The sequence below is a fragment of the Trachypithecus francoisi genome, unplaced genomic scaffold (assembly GCF_009764315.1).
Source record: "Trachypithecus francoisi isolate TF-2019V2 unplaced genomic scaffold, Tfra_2.0 Lachesis_group3, whole genome shotgun sequence".
NCBI classification, from domain to species: Eukaryota; Metazoa; Chordata; class Mammalia; order Primates; family Cercopithecidae; genus Trachypithecus; species Trachypithecus francoisi.
Window position 1 is genome coordinate 40,013,523 of NW_022681468.1, and position 20,894 is coordinate 40,034,416.

General features: G+C 44.3%; 1 protein-coding gene across 6 annotated transcripts in view; it reads left to right on the forward strand.

The window, feature by feature from the left end:
• Positions 1-6,959: 6,959 nt before the first annotated feature.
• MAX (MYC associated factor X) overlaps positions 6,960-20,894 on the forward strand; it is a 28,702-nt gene continuing 14,767 nt past the window's right edge. For 3 of the 6 annotated variants that reach the window (XR_004431559.1, XR_004431558.1, XM_033187723.1), the window contains exons 1-3: positions 6,960-7,349; positions 8,087-8,113; positions 15,785-15,892. Coding sequence is in view for 2 of the 6 variants with exons in the window: in XM_033187723.1 (XP_033043614.1) it covers positions 7,314-7,349; positions 8,087-8,113; positions 15,785-15,892 (171 nt within the window). In the remaining 4 variants the exon portion in view is untranslated. Of the gene's footprint in view, positions 7,350-7,406; positions 7,554-8,086; positions 8,114-15,784; positions 15,893-20,894 lie in introns of those variants that run through there. The other 3 variants (XM_033187725.1, XM_033187724.1, XM_033187726.1) reach the window with 2 other exon arrangements.

Here is a 20,894-nt window from a genome sequence, read left to right on the forward strand (position 1 = left end):
ATACAAACAGGAAGTCACAAAACAAAAAGAGTCCTATGAGAAGGAACACACCAGGTGCAATGGGAACAATACATGGGCACCTAATCCAGCCTTGGAGAATCCAGGAGGACTTCCAGGAAGAGGTGATGGATAAGCCCCAAAGATGAGAAGAAAATGGAGATAAGTGGGAGGAGTTTGGGGGAGATAACACTTAAGGCAGAGAGCGCAGCACGTGGAAATTCCTGGAAGCAAAAGAAGACATGATCCTTTTGGGGAAAGGCAAGAAATTCTGCACGACTGGAGTGTGGAAGATGAGAGAGCAGGAACTGAAAGAAGAGGCTGACACCGGGGCCAAATCATGGAGGGCCTTAAGTGCCAGACTAAGGAGGCTAGTCTTATCCCCAGGTCACTGGGAGGGAGTGAAACATTTTATCGACTTGGTGAAGATACTTCATTCCGCACAGATCACTCTGGCTGCTGGTGAAGAATGGCAGGTGGCATGGAGACTCACCAGGGAGCTGTGGCCCATGAGAGATGGTGGAGGCCTGAATGAGGCGGGATCTGCAGTGGAAACGAGGGGTGTGAAAGGCCTGGGATATAGCAGGCTTCCTGAGTGACTAGATGAGGGATTGGTAGGTGAGGGAGGGATGTTGAGGTTGAAGAGGGCCAATGGATAGCATCCAGGCCTCCTACCCTGAATTTGGAACCAGTTCAGACAGAGACACAATCAGACAGATGGAGACAAAAGTGGTAGCTTCATTATTGATAAGGCTTAATTGGAGAACAAGGTTCAGCCTGTGTAGCTTCCCTGACATTTCTTTCTTTATTATTTAATTATTTTATTTAATTAATTAATTTATTCGTTTTTTGAGATGGAGTCTCGCTCTGTTGCCCAGGCTGGAGTGCAGTGGCACAATGTTGGCTCACTGCAAACTCTGCCTCCCAGGTTCAAGTCATTCTCCTGCCTCAGCCTCCCAAGTACCTGGGACTACAGACATGCGCCACTACGCCTGGCTAATTTTTGTATTTTTAGTAGAGACAGGGTTTCTCCATGTTGGTCAGGCTGTCTCCAACTCCTGACCTCAGATGATCCACCTGACTCGGCCTCCCAAAGTGCTGGGATTACAGGTGTGAGCCACCACTCCTGGCTGTCTTTGTTTTTGTTTTGAGGCAGGGTCTCACTATGTTGCCCAGGCTGGCCTTGAACTCCTAGGCTCAAACTATCCTCTTGCCTCAGCCAGGTAGCTGGGACTACAGGTGTATACCACTGCGCCCAGCCTCCTTAATATTTCTTGAATTAACTGTACCCACACAGTCATAGCAAAACTAGGCAAACATAAGCCTCCTCCCTAAGGACAGCTCCCTACAGCTCAGGGAGAGAGGGCTGAGCCACATGGGACCAGTTTCTCCTTGCAACTCACCAAGTTGATGATTTAGTCACTCACCCACCAATGGGAAATGAAAGAGAGGGCAGAGAGGCCAGAAGTATTCCTCCCATATTTTCCCTTTCCTAGAGAGTGGATTGGAAGTTCTCAGCCTTCTCTAAAAATGTGAGAAGAGAAGGAAAGGGTCCCTCAGTGTGCTTGGAGATCTTCCATTTGGCCTTCTGGATCCAACCCCTCTGGGCCATGGGTCTAAGTTCTCTCCATACACACAATCTCCAACCCCCCAGTTCTGGTCACTACTCTGTCCCCTCTCCCCTGTAGACCTCGGGGTGAGAACAGACTCCCAGTGGTACTGTGCAATCCCTTGCAGTTTCTTTAGAGCCTGCCCACGTATTTGCAAACAACCTCTTTATTAAAAACCCAAATGATCCTAATTTGAGTGTCAGCTGTTTCCTGTGGGGAACCTTGGCAGTCACACCCCTTCCCCCAAATAAAGAGAAAGAAAGCACAACTGACATGGGAAATGATTAGGACTGTCTTCCTAAGGGTTATGGCTTGAGAAGTTTGCTGCTCAGGAAAGATAGTGGGCTTATTGAGATAGCAGTTGTCTTTTAATAGCCCTACTATTTTGGTGAGAATGATGCTACTCAGTTAAAAAAAAATCATTGAAAATGATTGAATCATTGAAATTTTTTTTAACTCGGAAACAAACATTATTAAAATGTTTTCTCTTTGTGTGTGTGTGTGTGTGTGTGTGTGTGTGTGTGTGTATTTGTGTGTGGAGATGAAGGTCTCGTTATGTTGCCCAGGCTGATTTCTAAGTCCTGGTCTCAAGCAATCTTCCCACCTCAGCCTCCAAAGTGCTGGGATTATAGGCATGAGCTACTATGCCCAACCACCTATTAAAGTTTTTGATTAATAGTATTCTATGTATTTCTCTACATATATATGCTCCTACAGATATACTCGATTTTACTTGAATGAGTCACTCTAAATGCTGTATCAAAACCTGCTTTTGGCACAAATGTTCTCAGGATCTCCTGAGGGCTGTGTCACAGGAAATAAAAAAAAGAAAGAAAAAAAAGAAAACCTTGCTTTCTCTCCCTAATCCATAAGCTTGTGTTTTGAGTTTCCTGTGGAATAATTCAAGTAGATGTGTCCAGAAGTAAACTGCATATAACAATCTAGAACTAAAAAGAGAGGTGAGGTCTTGGGGTCACCATCAGAGAGCTGGTCACCAAAGCCTCAGGAGGTAGAAGATCCTAGCAGGCAGAGGTGGAAGACAGAGACGCAAGTGCCAACCACAAAGTCCCTGGAACGCAAACAGTGATGGTGGGAAGGAGAAAAGCATGGCGATTCTTGGTCTTCAAGAGAGGAGTGGCCAATAGCGTAGATGGTCAACATTAGGTCAAATAAGATGAAGGCTTTGGATTTGGCAATAAAGTGGTAGCTAGTGGCCTGGAAAAGAGTGATTTTAGTCAAGTGGTAGTGTAGGAGCTAAATTGTAAAAGAGCTAAAGAGATAACGGAAGGAATCCACCCGCTCACACCACCACTACTCCACTCCCTCTTCATCACAGCTCTCAGACTCCAATGTGCATATGAATTACCTGGGCATAATGTTATCATGTAGATCTGATTTAGGAGGTCTGGGTGGGGCCTGAGGCTCTGTATTTCTTTTTTTTTTTTTTTTTTTTTTTTTGAGACGGAGTCTCGCTCTGTCGCCCAGGCTGGAGTGCAGTGGCCGGATCTCAGCTCACTGCAAGCTCCGCCTCCCGGGTTTACGCCATTCTCCTGCCTCAGCCTCCCGAGTAGCTGGGACTACAGGCGCCCGCCTCCTCGCCCGGCTAGTTTTTTGTATTTTTTAGTAGAGACGGGGTTTCACCGTGTTAGCCAGGATGGTCTCGATCTCCTGACCTCGTGATCCGCCCGTCTCGGCCTCCCAAAGTGCTGGGATTACAGGCTTGAGCCACCGCGCCCGGCCAGAGGCTCTGTATTTCTTACCAGCTTCTTTGTGATGTGTTTGCAGTTCAGCCCTGATAAGCTAACCTGGGGCTTTCCCAAAGATACTCAAGTGTGGATGAAAATGAGTTCTTGGGGTCCTAGATGCACATCAGAGAAAAACTGAAAAGGAACACTAAGGAACTTCTCAGCTGCCTCATTCTTTGCTGTGTGTACGTGCCTCACTCATGAAAATCCCTACATTTGGGTCATTTAAAAGTTAACCTTTTTTTTTTTTTTTGAGTCTGAGTCTCGCTCTATTGCCCAGGCTCACTGCAACCTCCACCTCCCAGGTTCAAGTGATTCTCCTGCCTCAGCCTCCTGAGTACCTGGGATTAAAGGCGTGTGTCACCACACCCAGGTAGTTTTTGTAGTTTTAGTAGAGAAGGGATTTCCCCATGTGATTCTCCTGCCCTGGCCTCCCAAAGTGCTAGGATTATAGGAGTGAGCCACTGTGCCTAGCCTAAAAGTTTCTTAAATCCTAAATGTAGGAGACTTTTCTAGTTAACTTTTTGTTATTTTTCTACTTTAATTGCACTAGGTCCAAGAATACACTACTATTACAGTCCTTTAAAACTTGTTGAGATTTGGCCGGGCAGGGTGGCTCACGCCTATAATCCCAGCACTTTGGGAGGCGGAGGCAGGCAGATCACCTGAGGTTGGGAGTTTGAGACCAGCCTGACCAACATGGAGACACCCCATTTCTACAAAAAATACAACTTTAGCCGGGCGTGGTGGCTCATGGCTGTAATCCCAACTACTTGGAAGGCTAAGGCAGGAGAATCGCTTGAACCCGGGAGACAGAGGTTGTGGTGAGCCGAGATCATACCATTGCCTCCAGCCTGGGCAACGAGAGCAAAACTGAGTCTCAAAAAAATAAAAAACTTGCTGAGATTTGCCGTATAGCTAAGTACATGGTCAATTTTTGTAAATGTTCCATGAATGCTTGATGACAACATATTCTACAACTGTTGGGTGCACTCTTATGTCTATTAGGTCAAATTTGTTAACCAGGTTGACAGGTCTTCATATTCTATTGATAACTAAAAGGAGATGTGTAAAAATCTCCAGTCTCTCTACCAGGAAAACCTTTCCTCCTCACCTCAGTCCACCTTATTCATGATAAGCAAAATGTTACCTGGTCTTTGCAGACCCAGCCCTTACCCTAATGAGAGTGTCAACCTAAGAAGACTTCCTTGATCACCAACACCTCCCTAACCCCACCTCATACCTGGCACTCCTCCCTCCTCTGAGCTCTTACAGCATTTGCTGTCTGTACAAACAATTTGACACTTACCTAATTTGTCTTCATCACAATTATTTGAGTTGATAATTTACTCGTCAGGTTTTAAATTCCACGTGGGTAAAGATTATCTTATTTTTCTTTTATAACAGTTTTATTGAAACATAATTATTGACATACTATAAAATTCACACTTTAAAAGCATACAATTCAGTGGGAGACTATCTTATTTATTCTGGCATCGTCTATAGCTGTGGTTCCCAGTCTTGGGTGCACACTGGAATTACCGGAAGAGCTTTAAAAAATAACCTTCAGTCTGGAAAAAAAAAAAATCCTTCAGTCTGGATCTCACCTCCAGAGGTTCTGGCTTAACTGGTTTGGGGTGTGGCCTGGGGGGATGGGAATTTTTAAAGCCCCTAGGATGATTTTAACTTGTAGCCGGGGTTGCCCTAGAGTGCTGTTCATAGCAGGCACCCAACAACTGTTTGTTGTAATCATCAATTAGCTTTAACTTCTAGTATCCAGTTAATTAACTCACTCAAGGGTGGCCATCTGTCTCCCCAATAGCCCAACAGCTCTTATCACAGAATGGTCAGCTTATATCTGTCTCCCCAACGCAGCAGGAAAGTAACACTATGAGACAAAAGCATGTAGAAAAGGTAAGTTCACTTGCAAAGATGTGCAGACTTCAGTAGGACTGGATCACGGAGTAAGAAATACAACAGATATTAGACCGTGCGTGGTGGCTCACGCCTATAATCCCAGCATTTTGAGAGGCCGAGGCCGGTGGATCACGAGGTCAGAAGTTTTGAGACCAGCCTGGCCAATATGGTGAAACCCTGTCTCTACTAAAAAATTAGCCGGGCGCGGTGGCGGGCGCCTGTAATCCCAGCTACTCGGGAGGCTGAGGCAGGAGAATCGCTTGAACCCGGGAGGCGGAGGTCGCAGTGAGCCAAGTTCGCGCCCCTGCACTCTAGCCTGGGCGACAAAGCAAGACTCCGTCAGAAAGAAAGAGAGAAAGAGAGAAAGAGAGAAAGAGAGGAAGAAAGGAAGGAAGGAAGGAAGGAAGGAAGGGAGGGAGGGAGGGAGGGAGGGAGGGAGGGAAAGACAACAGATATTAAAGGAAAAAAAATGTAAAGGAAAATTTACCACATTTACATTTGTCTTTTCAGCATGGATGACACTCTCACGTTGAGGAATGCATGTCACAAGAATTGTGTGTGACATATCCCCAAATTTCCACATTCAAAAGTCAGGGATAATACGGTTTTCATCCGGGAATCAGTAACTCATGGGAAAAGCTCAAGATGTCATTCATTTTGGAGACCAGATGTAAAGGAGTAGTATGGGTACTTCGTCTCAAGGTGGAAAGTGTCTTTCTTATGTTTTTTTCCTTCCCATGGGACTTGTTGCACACTCTTAAAATGGCGGCAGGGCAGGCACGTTTGCTTGCACAGCTGTGAGCTGCATGCATAAAAGCAGGCATGGTTTTGGCCTAAGGCAGGGGTGGTTTTGGTCTTATCCGTTATGGCATCCCCTTGTGGCACATGTTAGGTGTTCAATAAATATTGGTGGAATGGATGTGATTACACTTCATGCCACAGTATATAAATATGATTTTGACTGGACAGGGAACTGCACAAGTTTCCCATATTGATCCTTTTTGCGATCTTAATTATGGTACTCTGAGCTGGGATACTGCCTAAACTGCCTGGGCTACAACAAACTCTAAAGGGCTTTTACTTTCACGTCCACAGTGGTTGAGGGTTCGCGTTCTGTGAATGCTGGAACCTCACGCGAGTAGCTGAGTAGCGAGGATAGTCACTCCCAGATAAATGAATACAGGATTCTCGCGGCTGGGAGCCGTCGCCCGGCGAGGTCGGTCATCCTGCCTGTCCGGTAACACCACGAAACACCTGCCACTGATACCTCCCCACCAGCTCCCGAGGGTTCGCGCTGGCATCCCGAGCCGCACCCCCTATTCCGCCGCAGCCGGATTCCCTCCCGGGCGGGTTACGCCCCTAGGCGCAAAACGGAACCACTTCGCATCAAGAAGACAAAGTATAACCAGTCACACCAAAAAGAGGCAGCATTATTTAGACAGCCGGCTACTCCCCCAGAGACTCCACCCAGTCCCCCGGGCCCGGCGTTCAGCGCGCAGACGGTGCCCGGCTCCAGGAGCTCCAGCTCCCTCCACGTGTCCTGTCTTCCCAGCAGCCTCCTCTGCCGCCTCTGGAGGAAAATCTCCTGACAACTCGCGGTCTGCGGACTACGACTCCCAGGAGGCGCCGCGCCGCGGCTCTCCCCGCCCCCTTCCCGGGACGCGCAGGCGTCCTGGGCTCCATCTACCAGCCTGGCTGGCGACGCCTGGATGCGGTTTCTTCCGGGATTTGTAGTTTTTCTGGAGCTACCCGGGACGTCTGTCAAAGGGACAAGAACTACAAGTCTCGGCTGCCCCAGCGCTGCGAGCCTGGTCACGTGGCGGGGGCCGACCGGGCGTGCGTGCCGCCGTTGATCCGGTGCTGCAGTGAGGAGGTGGTTCTTGCCCGTGTTGTGTGTGTGTGTGTGTGTGAGTGAGAGAGTGAGTGAGTGAGTGAGTGTGTGTGGGGGGGGGACTCGGCTTGTTGTTGTCGGTGACTTCCCCCTCCCCTTCACCCCTTCCCCTCCCCGCCGCCGCTGCAGTGGCCGCTCCCTGGGCTGTAGGAAATGAGCGATAACGATGACATCGAGGTGGAGAGCGACGTGAGTCCTGGGGCTTCTTCCTTCCCGTGCGGGTTGTCAGGCGGGGACAGCGGCCGGGGCTCTCAGCGGGGCGACGGCGGGAGGGGGCCGGGCCGCCGCCGCCTCCTTCTTCTTCCCCTTTCCCTCGGGGCCAGGACTGCCTCCGTCGCGTTCCCGGCTCGCTCCCCTCCGGCTCCTGGCCGGAGCGGCCTCCTGGGACTGGCGGTGGGGGGAAGACACGCGGCTTCTGGGACCCCCACCTTCTCCCGTGGGGGAGGGTGCTGCGGCCTCCCGCTCCCACCTTCCCGGGCTCAGGATCCGGGGGACAAGGATGGGGGGCGCCCGGGATCCCATTGTCCGGATCCAGGGGAAGGGGACGGCGTTCAGGACCTGCCCCTTCGGAACGCTATCCTCTCTTCCCGTGACCCGCGGATCCTGGGGGGCGAGGAAGGGCGGAGAGGGGTTGGGGGTGCCTAGATGCCCGAGCTGGTTCTGCAGGGAGGAGACAGTGCCCGGGACCCCTCTGGCCCCGGTCGGATCCCGGAAGGAGGGGCGGCGCTCGGGACCCCTCTACCCCGCTACCGGATCCCGCCGAGGGTGGAAGGGTGGGGGCAAGGGGTGGGGAGGGAGGAAGGGGTGTCGGGCTGACTCCCCACCCTCCGCTTCCTCTGCCGCCGGCATTTTCTTTCTTATTATTGAATGTTAAGTGTAAAAATAACTTCTATATTTTCTATTTTTTTTTTTCTCTCCTATTCCAGGAAGAGCAACCGAGGTTTCAATCTGCGGTACGTCTCCTACTCTCCATTTCATTTTTATTTCCGTTCAGTTCTATTCCTTTTTGGGGTCAGAGAGAAAAAGAGAACGTACTGTTACTTTTAATATTGTAGTAAATCACTAATGTTAACCACTAAGGTGAAGTGGGGCCTGGTTCTGGAGGGTAGGGGTGTTGCAAATCCTATCATTCTAGATTCTCAGGTGATAAGTTCAGTGAGTAAGAGGAGCTGCATGCAAAGAATTGAATTGTTCTGTAGTTTTCAAATAGGGGATCCAGCTGCCACTATGTAAGTGGAAATGAGAAATGCAGCATTCTGAAGTCAGTGGTAGTATTATTTCAGGGCAAAGTGGTCAGAAGATTTATTTAGGAACAAGTAGGTTTTAAACCATATCTGTATAATTGTGTGAAGCTGAAGCCACATGCAATAATCGTCTTTAACCAAGTCATGTGACTGCTATAGACCCCTAGAATCTAGCACAACGTGGTATTCTAACGCAAAAACTGGAAATGTAGAGGAGCCAAACGTTGCATCATCAAAGTGTCACATAAAGTTATTATGGTCTGATTCTCTGTATTTGAAGAATAGGTAAAGAAAATTTAAAAATAGCTGAAGAAAAGTGGCATTGCAGAGACAGCTTTGCTGAAAGGTGATGGATGAGACCATATAATGTTATCAATAATTTCTTAGGGCTTTGATATTAATGTTCCCAGTAGATGGTTCTGTGGATTTAGATATGCACTAATTTCATGTCTTTGGAATCTGAGACAGTAATATGGGTTTTTCATGAATAGATTAGAGGAGAAAAAAAGAAAACATATAGAATAAATCAGAATCAGAGGGGAAGATAAATAAGTATATCAGAGTTCTAATATTTGAAATTGGGAACAGTAGGAAGTGTGTAGAACGGGGGTTAAAAATTTGAATGCCCATGAGGGCCATAAAGAATAAAGAAAGAAGAGGTGAGGACTTGGGTACTGGAGAGCAATGCCTCTTCTAAAAAGTCAGCCACTACTGAATTCCAGTGGTTTGTTATGTAGGAGTGAAGGGTCAGTATTGCCAGATCTTCCTATTTTTTATTTTTATTTTATTTATTTATTTTTGAGATAGAGTCTCGCTCTGTCACCAGGCTGGAGTGCAATGGTGCTGTCTCGGCTCACTGCAACCTCCACCTCCTGGGTTCAAGTGATTCTCGTGCCTCAGCCTCCTGAGTAGCTGGGACTACAGGCGCATGCCCCCACACCCAGCTAATTTTTGTATTTTTAGTAGAGACGGGGTTTCACCATGTTGGCCAGGCTGGTCTCGATCTCTTGACCTCGTGATCCGCCCACCTCGGCCTCCCAAAGTGCTGGAATTACAGGCGTGAGCCACCGCGCCTGGCTGATCTTCCTATTTTTTAAGAAAGATTAGAAATCCAAAGTGTTATGTTATTTTTCTGATTTTTAAAATGATGTGTGGAACAACTGTTTGGGCTTGTTAGAATTTGCAGGATGTCACTTTGATACCTCTTGTATAAGAACTTGATAACCACAGGATAAAGGCAAGCCATCTCAGTTGTACCTGCTCTTCATTAGAGCAAGCAAAGATTATGCAGATTGTCTAAGCAAATAGGCATTAAGAAAACTTATTTATTGAGAGCTGGTATTTTCTTAAAATCCGGGGATGTAGTTGTTCCAGAAGTCTTAAAAATTATCCCTGGGTAATAGTCATTAAAGATAATTTGTTTTGTTTTATTTATCCTTGAAGTATTCTCATATACTTATGTATATATTTGAAAATTGAATTCCTTTTTTTCATTTACTTTTATCCTTCATGTTTGGGGCCTAGTCTGTTGAAAACTTTTTTTTTTTCCTGCAAGTCTCCAGTTGTAAAATCTGTGCCAGGGCTTGATCAGAGACAGAGGGTAAGGATCGTTACGCTTCCTTTGCAGAATTATCCTTTGAATTGGAATTATACTGAATCGTAGTAAGAGAAAGTTTTTTTTTTTTTTTTTTTTTTGGTGAAATTTTGGCTCACAGTTCTTGAAAGCTTTCTGCTTTTCAAAATATTCATCCACATGATTGTTGATGTAAATTTGTTTATTAAATTATTATAATGTTTCTGCTTTCCTGGAATGCTAATCTCACTGTTTTGTCTAGATGTTTTTAGTTTGCTATTAAGGTGCCTAGGGTTTTTCCTTTTGATTTTTGGAGTAGGCAAGGGAAGTTGGTTTGACTCTTTGTTTTTAACACATCTATTTGTTGAGATTTCTAAGTATTACTCCGCACAATATAATTACAACAGCAAGGAGAGAAAAAGCAGATGTGTTTTAGACAAATTTTATAGTGTATCAAACAACTATCGTGAATGTGTAGGGTAAAAAGGATTCCATTTTTTCCCCTCTGTGAATGCATCTGCTTACTTCTTAATATTTTAGATAATAAATATATTTGTTAAAATTTAAGAGGGAGCTATTCTTAAGTTTTGCCTTAAAAAAAAGGTTTAAAAAAAGATATGGACTATGAACAACCAAATACTTAGGTATTTAGGACTACAGAAGAAGTTGAAAAAGTTATTTGAAAAATGTTCTGTGGATCCTAATATAAAAACATTCATGTATGTTTTATAATGTCACTACTATAATATCTAGGCCTTACTACATGAGAAATGTAAGATACTGAGAACAGAGTTAGGAAGTTAGGCTAACTCTAACAGAAAGTGAAACTGATTTGGCAAATATTTTTTTCTATTGCTTCAGTACAAATGGAAAACAGCTTCTCCAATGACCAGTAAGCTTTGTTAAAGGAAGTAACCCCAAAGAGTATTCTTATTACTAAATTCAGTACATCACAAAATCCCACTGATGTTATCTTATTTTTATTATATTTTGGAGGGAAGAGGTTGCATTTTAAAGATAAATTTCTGGGACAGGTATATTATATTGCAAGGGCTTCCTTTTGCTTTCTTTCTGTTTGGGAAATTTCTTTAGGAAAGAGTGAAAGTATACAAGAAATGTATGGGTTAGTGTGTTGGTCAGGAAATGCAAGTTTTTTTCCAGTGACCATGTTTGATGGCACCTGAGTGAGTTGCAGTTGCAGTATGCCTATGAGGGGTTTGAAAACAGATTTGTGCAATTCTGCTTCTGGACCTTTCTGGTATGAAATATTTTTAACTTCTCAGAGCTCTTTGCTTCTTTAGGAATATTCAGAAGAGAACAAGCTTGGTGGCATGAGATTGGAATTCACTCAGGAAACTGCTCTCTGTTTTACCTGCAGTCAGTTGCATGACAAAAGTGCTGCACAATGCATGTACTTTTTCTCTGCTTAGAGTGTTGACAGTGATAACAGAAATGCCAGAGTGAGTTCCTAAATGTGCCTGTGTTAGAGTAAAAGTTGTCCTTATGTCTAAAAGAATTTTTCCAAGATGCCAGTAGTGGTGAAATCGTTGGTCAAAGAATTCAGCTTGGTTTTTAATTAAAATTTCCTGACTAAGGCATCCTTCTCTGAAATGGTTATGGTATGAGGCCCTGTTTGAATAACATTCACCAGTTGTTTTAGGCACCAAATTAAAAAAGTTTGAAAACAAATACATACATTAGATAGTGTTGGAAATGTATACCAGGCAATCAGCTACAAGCAGGACAGATATTGGAAAATTGAAATCGATGTCTTTCTTTTAGGGAGCTTGGTGAGTTTATCTCATCCTACCTGCCCATTATTTTATGTTATAATTTTGGGGTTGATTAAAATGAGTATTTTAAGTTGTTTAGAAATTGAACTTTATCTTATCTTGTTCTTATCTATCAGAAGTAAAAAGTAGATCTTTTCGGATGAGATTTTTGGGTCTGTGTATTCTCAAGTGTCCTTAGTCTCTAATAAGAATAGCTTGATAAGAATCATAAGCAACACAAGCTTCCCTCTAAAATACAACCTTCACATTTTGTAAAGGTAGTAAATATTTAGTGGGCAACTAATTGCCTATGTGCTGAGAATTTTCTGTATTAGAATTGAGATGATTCCCCTTATAGGTGGGGTTATCTGTCAGGTAGCCTGCAAGACATGGCATTGTTCTGGAAAACCTTGTGCATCCTGGAATAATGAAGCGTTTATTTCCACATGCTATTTGTCTAGAACTTGGAGAAAATAAGCTTGCTGACTGATGTGATGCCTTGAACAAAGATGCAGTCTCTGTGCAGTAAGTTGGAAGGAAATAATTTTAAGAGATTTCCCTCAATTTTCAACAGACCTCCTTAGCCTAGATGACTTCCTGCCAACGTAGCAACTTCTTGGCTAACAAAATAATGTTTGCCTTCAACATCTAACAACACAAGATACACGTGCTTGGTAGTGTCAAAAATGGACAAATTGTAGGTGAAGATTTTTATTCTGGCTACCAGTGTGGAAAGTTGGGTAGAAATATAACTGAAAGGCTGAATAAAAACCTTGGCAGAGATGTCAAAGCTGGAAGTGATTTGGTGCAGGAGTTTCTGTTGAGCATCTGTGGACCACTGCATAGCCCCTTAGTATTTCTGTTAGGGATGCCCTGGAGGAAGGGTTTTCTGGCAGAAATCCAGATGTACAAATTCAGTGTACTAGAAGAGTGGGCAGTGTCCAGCCACTGTTCCCATAGGATGTATAGGGGAGATGTTTGGGAGCCTGCTGTACAGTCCAAGAATACCTCTGTTGTCTCCTAGAACAGGGCCTAATTAACTCCACAAGGAGGCTTTCCGTACCATTCGTTTTCATTATTGAACATCATTCTCAGTACAGGCTTATCTGAGTAGAGTTTTATTTGTTCAAGACAATTGTTTGGCCCTGTTTTTTAAAACCAGTTTTGCATTTGTGGGAGGTTATTAGATGCCTTACAGTGGGAGTCTTCACCCAGTTTTTCTTCTTCAACTCTGAAATCTTGGCCCTCTCAGAAAGGGTTGCCAGCAAGCAAAGACAGTTAACAAGGCAGTGATAAAGCCTGCAAACTGGTCCTCCAGTCGGGGTGGGGGTGAGGCGCGGGCAGTGTTATCGGGCTGGGTGCATCTGTGGTTTGGAAATATTTCCCACAGAATTCTCAGCCTCCTGTAAAGGTTTTTATGTTTTTCATGTGCTCTTTCAAAACATTAGTGATAACATTTAATTCAGAGTTGCCTGGAATTAGGCTTGTTAGTTGTGTATGTTTTTAACTTGTTCTTTCAAATCAAGCTTGGGGAAGAGAAAAATACATCCTTGCCATTGTCTCTGAGAGATTTAAAATTGACTCCAGTAGTAGCTCAGGGATGGACATGGCAGCAGGGATTGGTCTAAGATTCCACTCTTCTGCTAGTTAAATTGGGCCTGGAACCACTACAGAAATTCCATCCACTACTTTGAGAACAACAGTCCCCAGCCCAGGCTTTCTACCAGGCAGTGGACTGCTGCCTTTCCTTGTTGAGCCAACTTCTCAAACTTGGCCAGCTCCCCAGATGAGAAGCCAAGATTTCTGCTCATGATCTACAGCCAAGTTCACTTACGGTCCTCTAACCGAGAGACTTGTCCATTTGAGTCCTTTCAGAGCTCAGTGAATGGGAGGGGGTAGTGCACTATGGGGATGATTTTGATGTTAGATTATACTTAGCTTCACCCCTTTAGTGCAGGTCCACGTGAAACCAAGTGCAACTGCATTCTAGCCGTTTGAGATTTGCAGGGCTCTCCCAGAAAGAAAATAGACAATTAGAATTTTATTTGTATCAACAGGAGGGATTGTGGGTAATTCTGGTGCACAGCTCTTACCTGGGAGGAGGGCCAAGAATCAGGGTGATTTAGTAGACAGGAGTATCTTGGGCTGCTCTGGAGACCAAAGATGGGCGATTAATTTGCATGTAAATAAACCACCTTAGGTAGTATATAGCAAACAGGAGCTGCAGACACATGCCAAATGTTGTCTCTTGGCCTTTAAGCTCCTTAGGTATAGTCCCAGCCCGACTTATCTTTATGTAGATGATCAGAGGGAACAACAGGAAGTTCAAAAGGACTAGATAAATAGGTTTAATTCTGTTGAGCTATTTCATGCTACTGTTAGAAGGCATCTATAATTTTGCTCTAAAGTTGTATGATACAGAGTACCTGCCTCTAGCCTCAGATTACCTGGTGTTCCAAGCTTGACTGTCCTCAGCTTCTCCGTAATATTTCATATGTCACTATAGTTCAGTAAACATTCATTTTACAGTGAAACCAGACTTAACAAGATTAGGACAACTTTAGAAGTGCTCCAGGCATCTGCCCCCAAAAGAGAGAGATGCTGTGGAGAACCATGGTTGTCATGGGAACCTTATGTCCAGTTCAATAGAGCTGTAGAAGAGGTGCTATGCTTAAGAGACCAGGAAGTACTCAGATGACCACAGGTGCTCCCAGCCTCCTCTTCCTCTGTAATGAATAGGACTTTTAGGATTAAATAACAGGAGAATTTCAAGTCCTTTCATTCTCACAACTCTTGATAGATTTTTGTCTGTACATCTTCTCTAGTACAAGGATTCATGTGAGGCAGCATTATTCTTGTGCTAAGCCAAGTTATTTACTCTTGTTCCATTCTGGCCCCGTGTGTGAGGATTTAAGCTACCTGAACTTCCCATATACAAACTTGCTCTCTAGGTTGGCTCAATGCAACCATGTGCATTCAAGGGAATGTTCAGTGTATAATTTCCATAATTCTCAGTGTAGGTGTGATGAAGTTCTTCTTGCTTTGGGTTTGTGTTCCTTTTGGAGGGGATACCCCTCTGATGGGGGCCTGCTGAAGTGTGCTTACCGTGCTCTCCAGCACTGTCTCTTCTGCCTGAAGCCAGAGCATTTTGCGATTCCTGATTTGGTGTTGGCAGTTTTCGTCCATCTCCAGCTGACTGTTCTTTGTGATTACAAGTAGGCTAAGACTTTGACTTGGATGTTTAGATATTGCCAAAGTAGCCTGACCTGCCACAGGTACCTGAGGGAATTTATTCTGAGTATGTGGTGTCAGAAAGTGTGCCCTCTAAGAACTGCCTGTCTGGCACTGCCTGTGTGCGGGAAAGCCCTTGGCAGGATAGCACCTTGGATCTACTTTTAAAAAACAGGAACTCAGAATTCAGTTGTCATCTTATCAGCTCTGTCATAATGATCTCAGATTCATGCATCTAGGTTTTATAGAGATTTTAGTTTCTATTATATGATTTGATGAGAAAGTCTTAAACTAGTGCCTTTTAGTGGGCTTGGGGCTCACGGTGATGGTTTCACATGAAAGAAGCACCAGTGACTTAACTCTTTTTTCCCCTGGACACCCATCTGGGGAATCTCTTACAGTGGAGGTGATCACATCTTAAGAAGGGGCCACTGGAGCTTTCTCTAGTCACTTCCTAACCACAGACTGGTGGCTCTTCTGTCACATAAGCAAGTTGAGGGGGGGACCACTGATGTTACAGGAGAGTCACACTTTGTTCCCCTGAATAACTTTTATTTTACTTATGCATGAGCTGGATGCATCGAGCTACTTTGGATGTTCCTGTCACAAGCCTTGCTCACCCCTTTCTCCCCCTTTAGCAGAGCCTAATTCTGGAGACTCCTAACTGCCCACCTCGAGAAATCCTTCCCAGTCCACTCGCCAGGGACAGTGCTGACAGCGTGTACTTCCAGGCTATACCCCACCCACCTTGTACCAAGCAAAAGGAGTGACATTCCTAATGTGTTCTTTCTCCCATTCTTCTAGGCTGACAAACGGGCTCATCATAATGCACTGGAACGAAAACGTAGGGACCACATCAAAGACAGCTTTCACAGTTTGCGGGACTCAGTCCCATCACTCCAAGGAGAGAAGGTGAGTTTCTTGAGAAAGCTGAGTAGCTGGCCACTACTAGCTTTTAACTTGTTGCAGAGCTTAGGAGAGCACTCACCTATTGGGAAGGAAATGTAGTCAGAGATATTCAGGTAGCATGGTTGCCTTATTTTTTGACTGTTTGGAGGATCACCACACGCCTTACCTACTCCAGTTTATCCTTAACAAAATATGTCAGATATAATGGAGCTATTTGTAAGATATCGGTAGGAGTCATCTTTCTAAATTTGTATTATTTGTAATAAATTCAAGAAATTATAACTATATACTGTAGTGTAAAGGGTGGCCCAGAGTTCATTTGGGATAACAGTAAAGATTCCAGAGGTGGTTAATACCCTAGACCTCCATGAGAATTTCTTTCCTGTGGTTCAAGGTTAATACTTATTGTAAATGAGCACTTGCAGAAATGCATGTAATGTATGTTAAAAGCAGCCTGGGCACCATTGATTTTCTAGCCCCAATAATTGTTATTTCTAAGGTGTATAAAGAGCATTTTAAGCTGTGGGACAAAACACTTGAGTGAAGAGACGTGTTCATGTGAAATAGAAAAAAATAACCATTCTTCCCCACTCCCTTCTGGAACCTAGCGTTTTCCCTGGAGGGCTAGGCACCAGCTGTTTCTACATTTTAAAAACAAAATTAGAAGCTTTGAGTAAAAGCCTATGGGTTAGGGTCACTCCCTGGAATTTGGAGAAAACATCTGCACAGCTAGTTCCATCCTTGACAGAGAGTGTAGTTGTCTGCAGCAATTCAGTGGAATAACTGGCAAGCTGGGAAGAGGACCTATGTTTTTGCTTTAGTGATTCAGTGTTTTATAAAGAAGCAACTATTCTGTTAAGAACAATGTTTGCTTTTGAGTGCACTTTGATTTAGTTCTGTGGTGGAGGTCCTGGATTTGTTTGGCTATCCAAGATCAAATTTGGAACCCTTATGCTTTCATTTTTTATATTGTCACTCTGGTAAGTTATATGCTCTATCCTTTATCTAAGGTGTGGCTTTCCATGTGGCGGAAACATGGAGAAGATGTGACCTTTATAACGAACAAAACAAGCCATATGCATACCTGGTATTGCAAAACCAGAATTTGTCATGGGTTAAGCGTGCTAAGTGTGGACTTGATTTAATGACCTTAAACCAAAGTACTTACCTGGAATAACAACCTTCCTGAGTACAACACTAAGTACCACAGAAATCTTTATGACTAGAGACAGACTCACCCCTTTAGTCAAAGTAAACACATGCCAAAGATTATCTCTTAGGCTTCATTGACCTGTTGACAGTTGGTGCTTATTCCTGTACCATGGTATCCATTAAAAATGCTTTGGTAAACTATATGGACAAGAGCTGCCTTCTCCTAAGTCTCACATCTAACCAGGAGTGGCACTGGGGCAATGTTTCTCGGGGTGAATTGTGGACCACCCACGTCAGATTCACTACTGAATCAGCCTTTCTGGAGGGAAGCCTGGGAATCTGTATTTATAACAAGCAGTCAGATGATTCTTAGGCATTCTTAAGTTTGAATACATTGGGAGAGGTGGGTCATAGGATCACAACTATACCTTTTCCTTATCCAGCCTGTTTTACAATGCCATAACATTCTTCCTTAACTCCTTATAATTACATTATTCTAAATCATATTTTCTCCTTTCTTTCTTCAAGGAGGTTGAAGGTTTGAATTTGGTAGTCTTACAGAGGGAATAATTTGTCCTTTGTTGTGGCTCATTTATTTACTCATTCATGCCATTCAACACATATTTACTGAGGGTCTACTACCTGCCAGGTACTATTCTAGATACTGGGAATACAGCAGTAAACAAAACAGACAATAACAGGAGTTCTTGCTCTGATGAGGAAATGATAAAAAAAAGAAGAATTAAAAATATATGTATTATGTCAGGTAAGTATCATGGAGAAAAATAGGGAAGAAGAGTTCCAATTTTAATGATGGCAGAGAAGAAGAGTGTTGCTGGCAAACCTTTGAACAAAGTGAAGCAAAGAATAGTGCATTTGTCTGGTAATGAGCAGTCCAGGCAGAGGAAAGGCAAGTGTGGTAGCACTGAGACAGGAACCTGTAAGCATTCCTGGGCCAGGCAGGGAAAACAAAGAGGCCAGAGTAGCTAGAGTGGAATGAGTGAAGGGATGGTGGCAGGAGATGCTGGCAGAAAAGTAGCAGCACTAGGAGAGAGGAGTGGTCCAGGGGAACCAGATTCAAGAGCCAGTCAGCACAACCCCAGTTTGAGAATTTACTAGATACCATTCTAATTTCCGAATCCTCCTATGCTTTGTTACAATCCAAATATGTCCTACTGACAGTGAATGAAGGAAATGTCTATAAGCTCTCAACCTCTTCCTCTTTAAAAAGCAAGCTGCCAGCACTGTTTTATAGGTGTCGTGAGTCTAACAGAATACTTTGGTCCCTCAGACTTATGAGTTCTCACTAAACGTGGCGTTTTTTATTTTTATTTTTATTTTTTTTGAGGCGGAGTCTCGCTCTGTCGCCCGGACTGGAGTGCAGTGGCCGGATCTCAGCTCACTGCAAGCTCCGCCTCCCGAGTTCATGCCATTCTCCTGCCTCAGCCTCCCGAGTAGCTGAGACTACAGGCACCTGCCACCTCACCCGGCTAGTTTTTGTATTTTTAGTAGAGACGGGGTTTCACCGTGTTAGCCAGGATGGTCTCGATCTCCTGACCTCGTGATCCGCCCGTCTCGGCCTCCCAAAGTGCTGGGATTACAGGCTTGAGCCACCGCGCCCGGCCAGGTGGCGTTTTTTAAAATGTGGTATTTGAACCAAAGGAAATGGGCTCATTCTTAGATTGTGGTAATTAAGGTTATGACATTATGTAAATAATCATGAGATGATTATTTTACCATGTGAATTTTGGGAACCTTAGATTCTTTTTTTTTTTTTTTTTTTGTTGAGACGGAGTTTCGCTCTGTCGCCCAGGCTGGAGTGCAGTGGCCGGATCTCAGCTCACTGCAAGCTCCGCCTCCCGGGTTTACGCCATTCTCCTGCCTCAGCCTCCCGAGTAGCTGGGACTACAGGCGCCCACCACCTCGCCCGGCTAGTTTTCTGTATTTTTTAGTAGAGACGGGGTTTCACCGTGTTAGCCAGGGTGGTCTCGATCTCCTGACCTCGTGATCCGCCCGTCTCGGCCTCCCAAAGTGCTGGGATTACAGGCTTGAGCCACCGCGCCCGGCCGGGAACCTTAGATTCTTAAAGGGAAATTTAGGTCTCTCTGTGTTCCAGTCTCCTTTGACTTAAGCATGTTTATGTTCCAGCTGACTTCTTCCTTAGCATTTGGATTATCTGTCATATGTGTAAGCTTTTTGTTTTTTAAAGAGAAAGCAATATATTAATTGAATTGGATCCTAAGCAAGAATAGGGAATACTTGTTTAAAAAAGAAAGAAGGCTTTAAATGTGGGACCCAAACTCTATTTACCCTTTGTTTTCTGTATTTCTACTATAAATTAAACATTTAAAAAAATGGTTGGCCAGGCGTGGTGGCTGATGCCTGTAATACCAGCACTTTGGGAGACTGAGGCAGGTGGATCACTTGAACCCAGGATTTTGAGACCAACCTGGGCAACATGGCAAAACCATGTCTCTACAAAAAATACAAAAATTAGTCGGGCGTGGTGGTGCTTACCTGTAGTCCTGGCTACCTGGGAGGCTGTGGTGGGAGGATCACTTGAGTCTGGGAGGTCCAGGCTACAGTGAGCCGTGATGGCACCACTCCAGCCTGGGCGACAGAGTGAGACCCTGTCTCAAAAAATAAAAATAAATAAAAAAAGAATTACCTTTTTCTTTTTTTTTTTTTTTTTTTTTTTTTTTTTTTTTTTTTTTTTGAGACGGAGTCTCGCTCTGTTGCCCAGGCTGGAGTGCAGTGGCCGGATCTCGGCTCACTGCAAGCTCCGCCTCCCGGGTTCACGCCATTCTCCTGCCTCAGCCTCCGAGTAGCTGGGACTACAGGCGCCCGCCACCTCGCCCGGCTAGTTTTTTTTTTTTTGCATTTTTTTAGTAGAGACGGGGTTTCACTGTGTTAGCCAGGATGGTCTCGATCTCCTGACCTCGTGATCCGCCCGTCTCGGCCTCCCAAAGTGCTGGGATTACAGGCTTGAGCCACCGCGCCCGGCAAGAATTACCTTTTTCTTGAGGAAAAAAATCAGTAATAATTGACACTGTATTGCAATGTAAAATTAAATCCACACAGCAGTTGTATAAGGTATGGTACTGTTATTAGATAGTTATTACTGCTATTGCTCCTGTCAGTGTTATTAACAGGCTCAAGATCGTTATCCCATCTGTGGCAGGACAGGGGCTAGAACTCAGGATTGCCAATTAATTGCCAAGTTCCATCTTTTTCCTGTACCATATGGGTAAACAGTTTAAGGATATTTTAAAGAAATCTTGCTTACTTATATCTTGTCATTGTCCTGGGAGCTTCCCCTGGATAGGCCTGTTAATCTTGGCAGTGTGTCATACCACGGCTACTATAAAAATACTCTCCTCTGAGGTGGCATATGTAGGTAACACTGAAGTGCAGGGTATTAAGGATCATTTAAAGTCTGTAATTTCTTTCTGAGTTCACATAGTTGCTCTGAGCCCAAGAAAATAGACCATTACAGTTGGTGGTTCATTTGGGTTTTGCCATAGGTCCCAGCATTAACAAGTAGACCCTCGAACTCTATTATTGGAGTCTTTTGTGTTCCTTGCAGTTTCTCCACTGTACATGGAGCCCACTGGGAACAATAGGATGGAATTAGAACCATCAGCCAGCCAACCAGAGTAATGAGTGAGGGCAAGATCAGCTGTCAACTGTGGCCCCATTTTTTTTTTTTTTTTTCTTTTATAGGGATGTTACTTTTACAGAAAGTATTGCTTGGGTACTAGGGAGTGTTACACAATGGTTCACTGGCACTAAGCTCACCGTATTTATGTTGGGGAGCAAGACCTGATAGCCAGCCCATCATTTTGCCTTTACA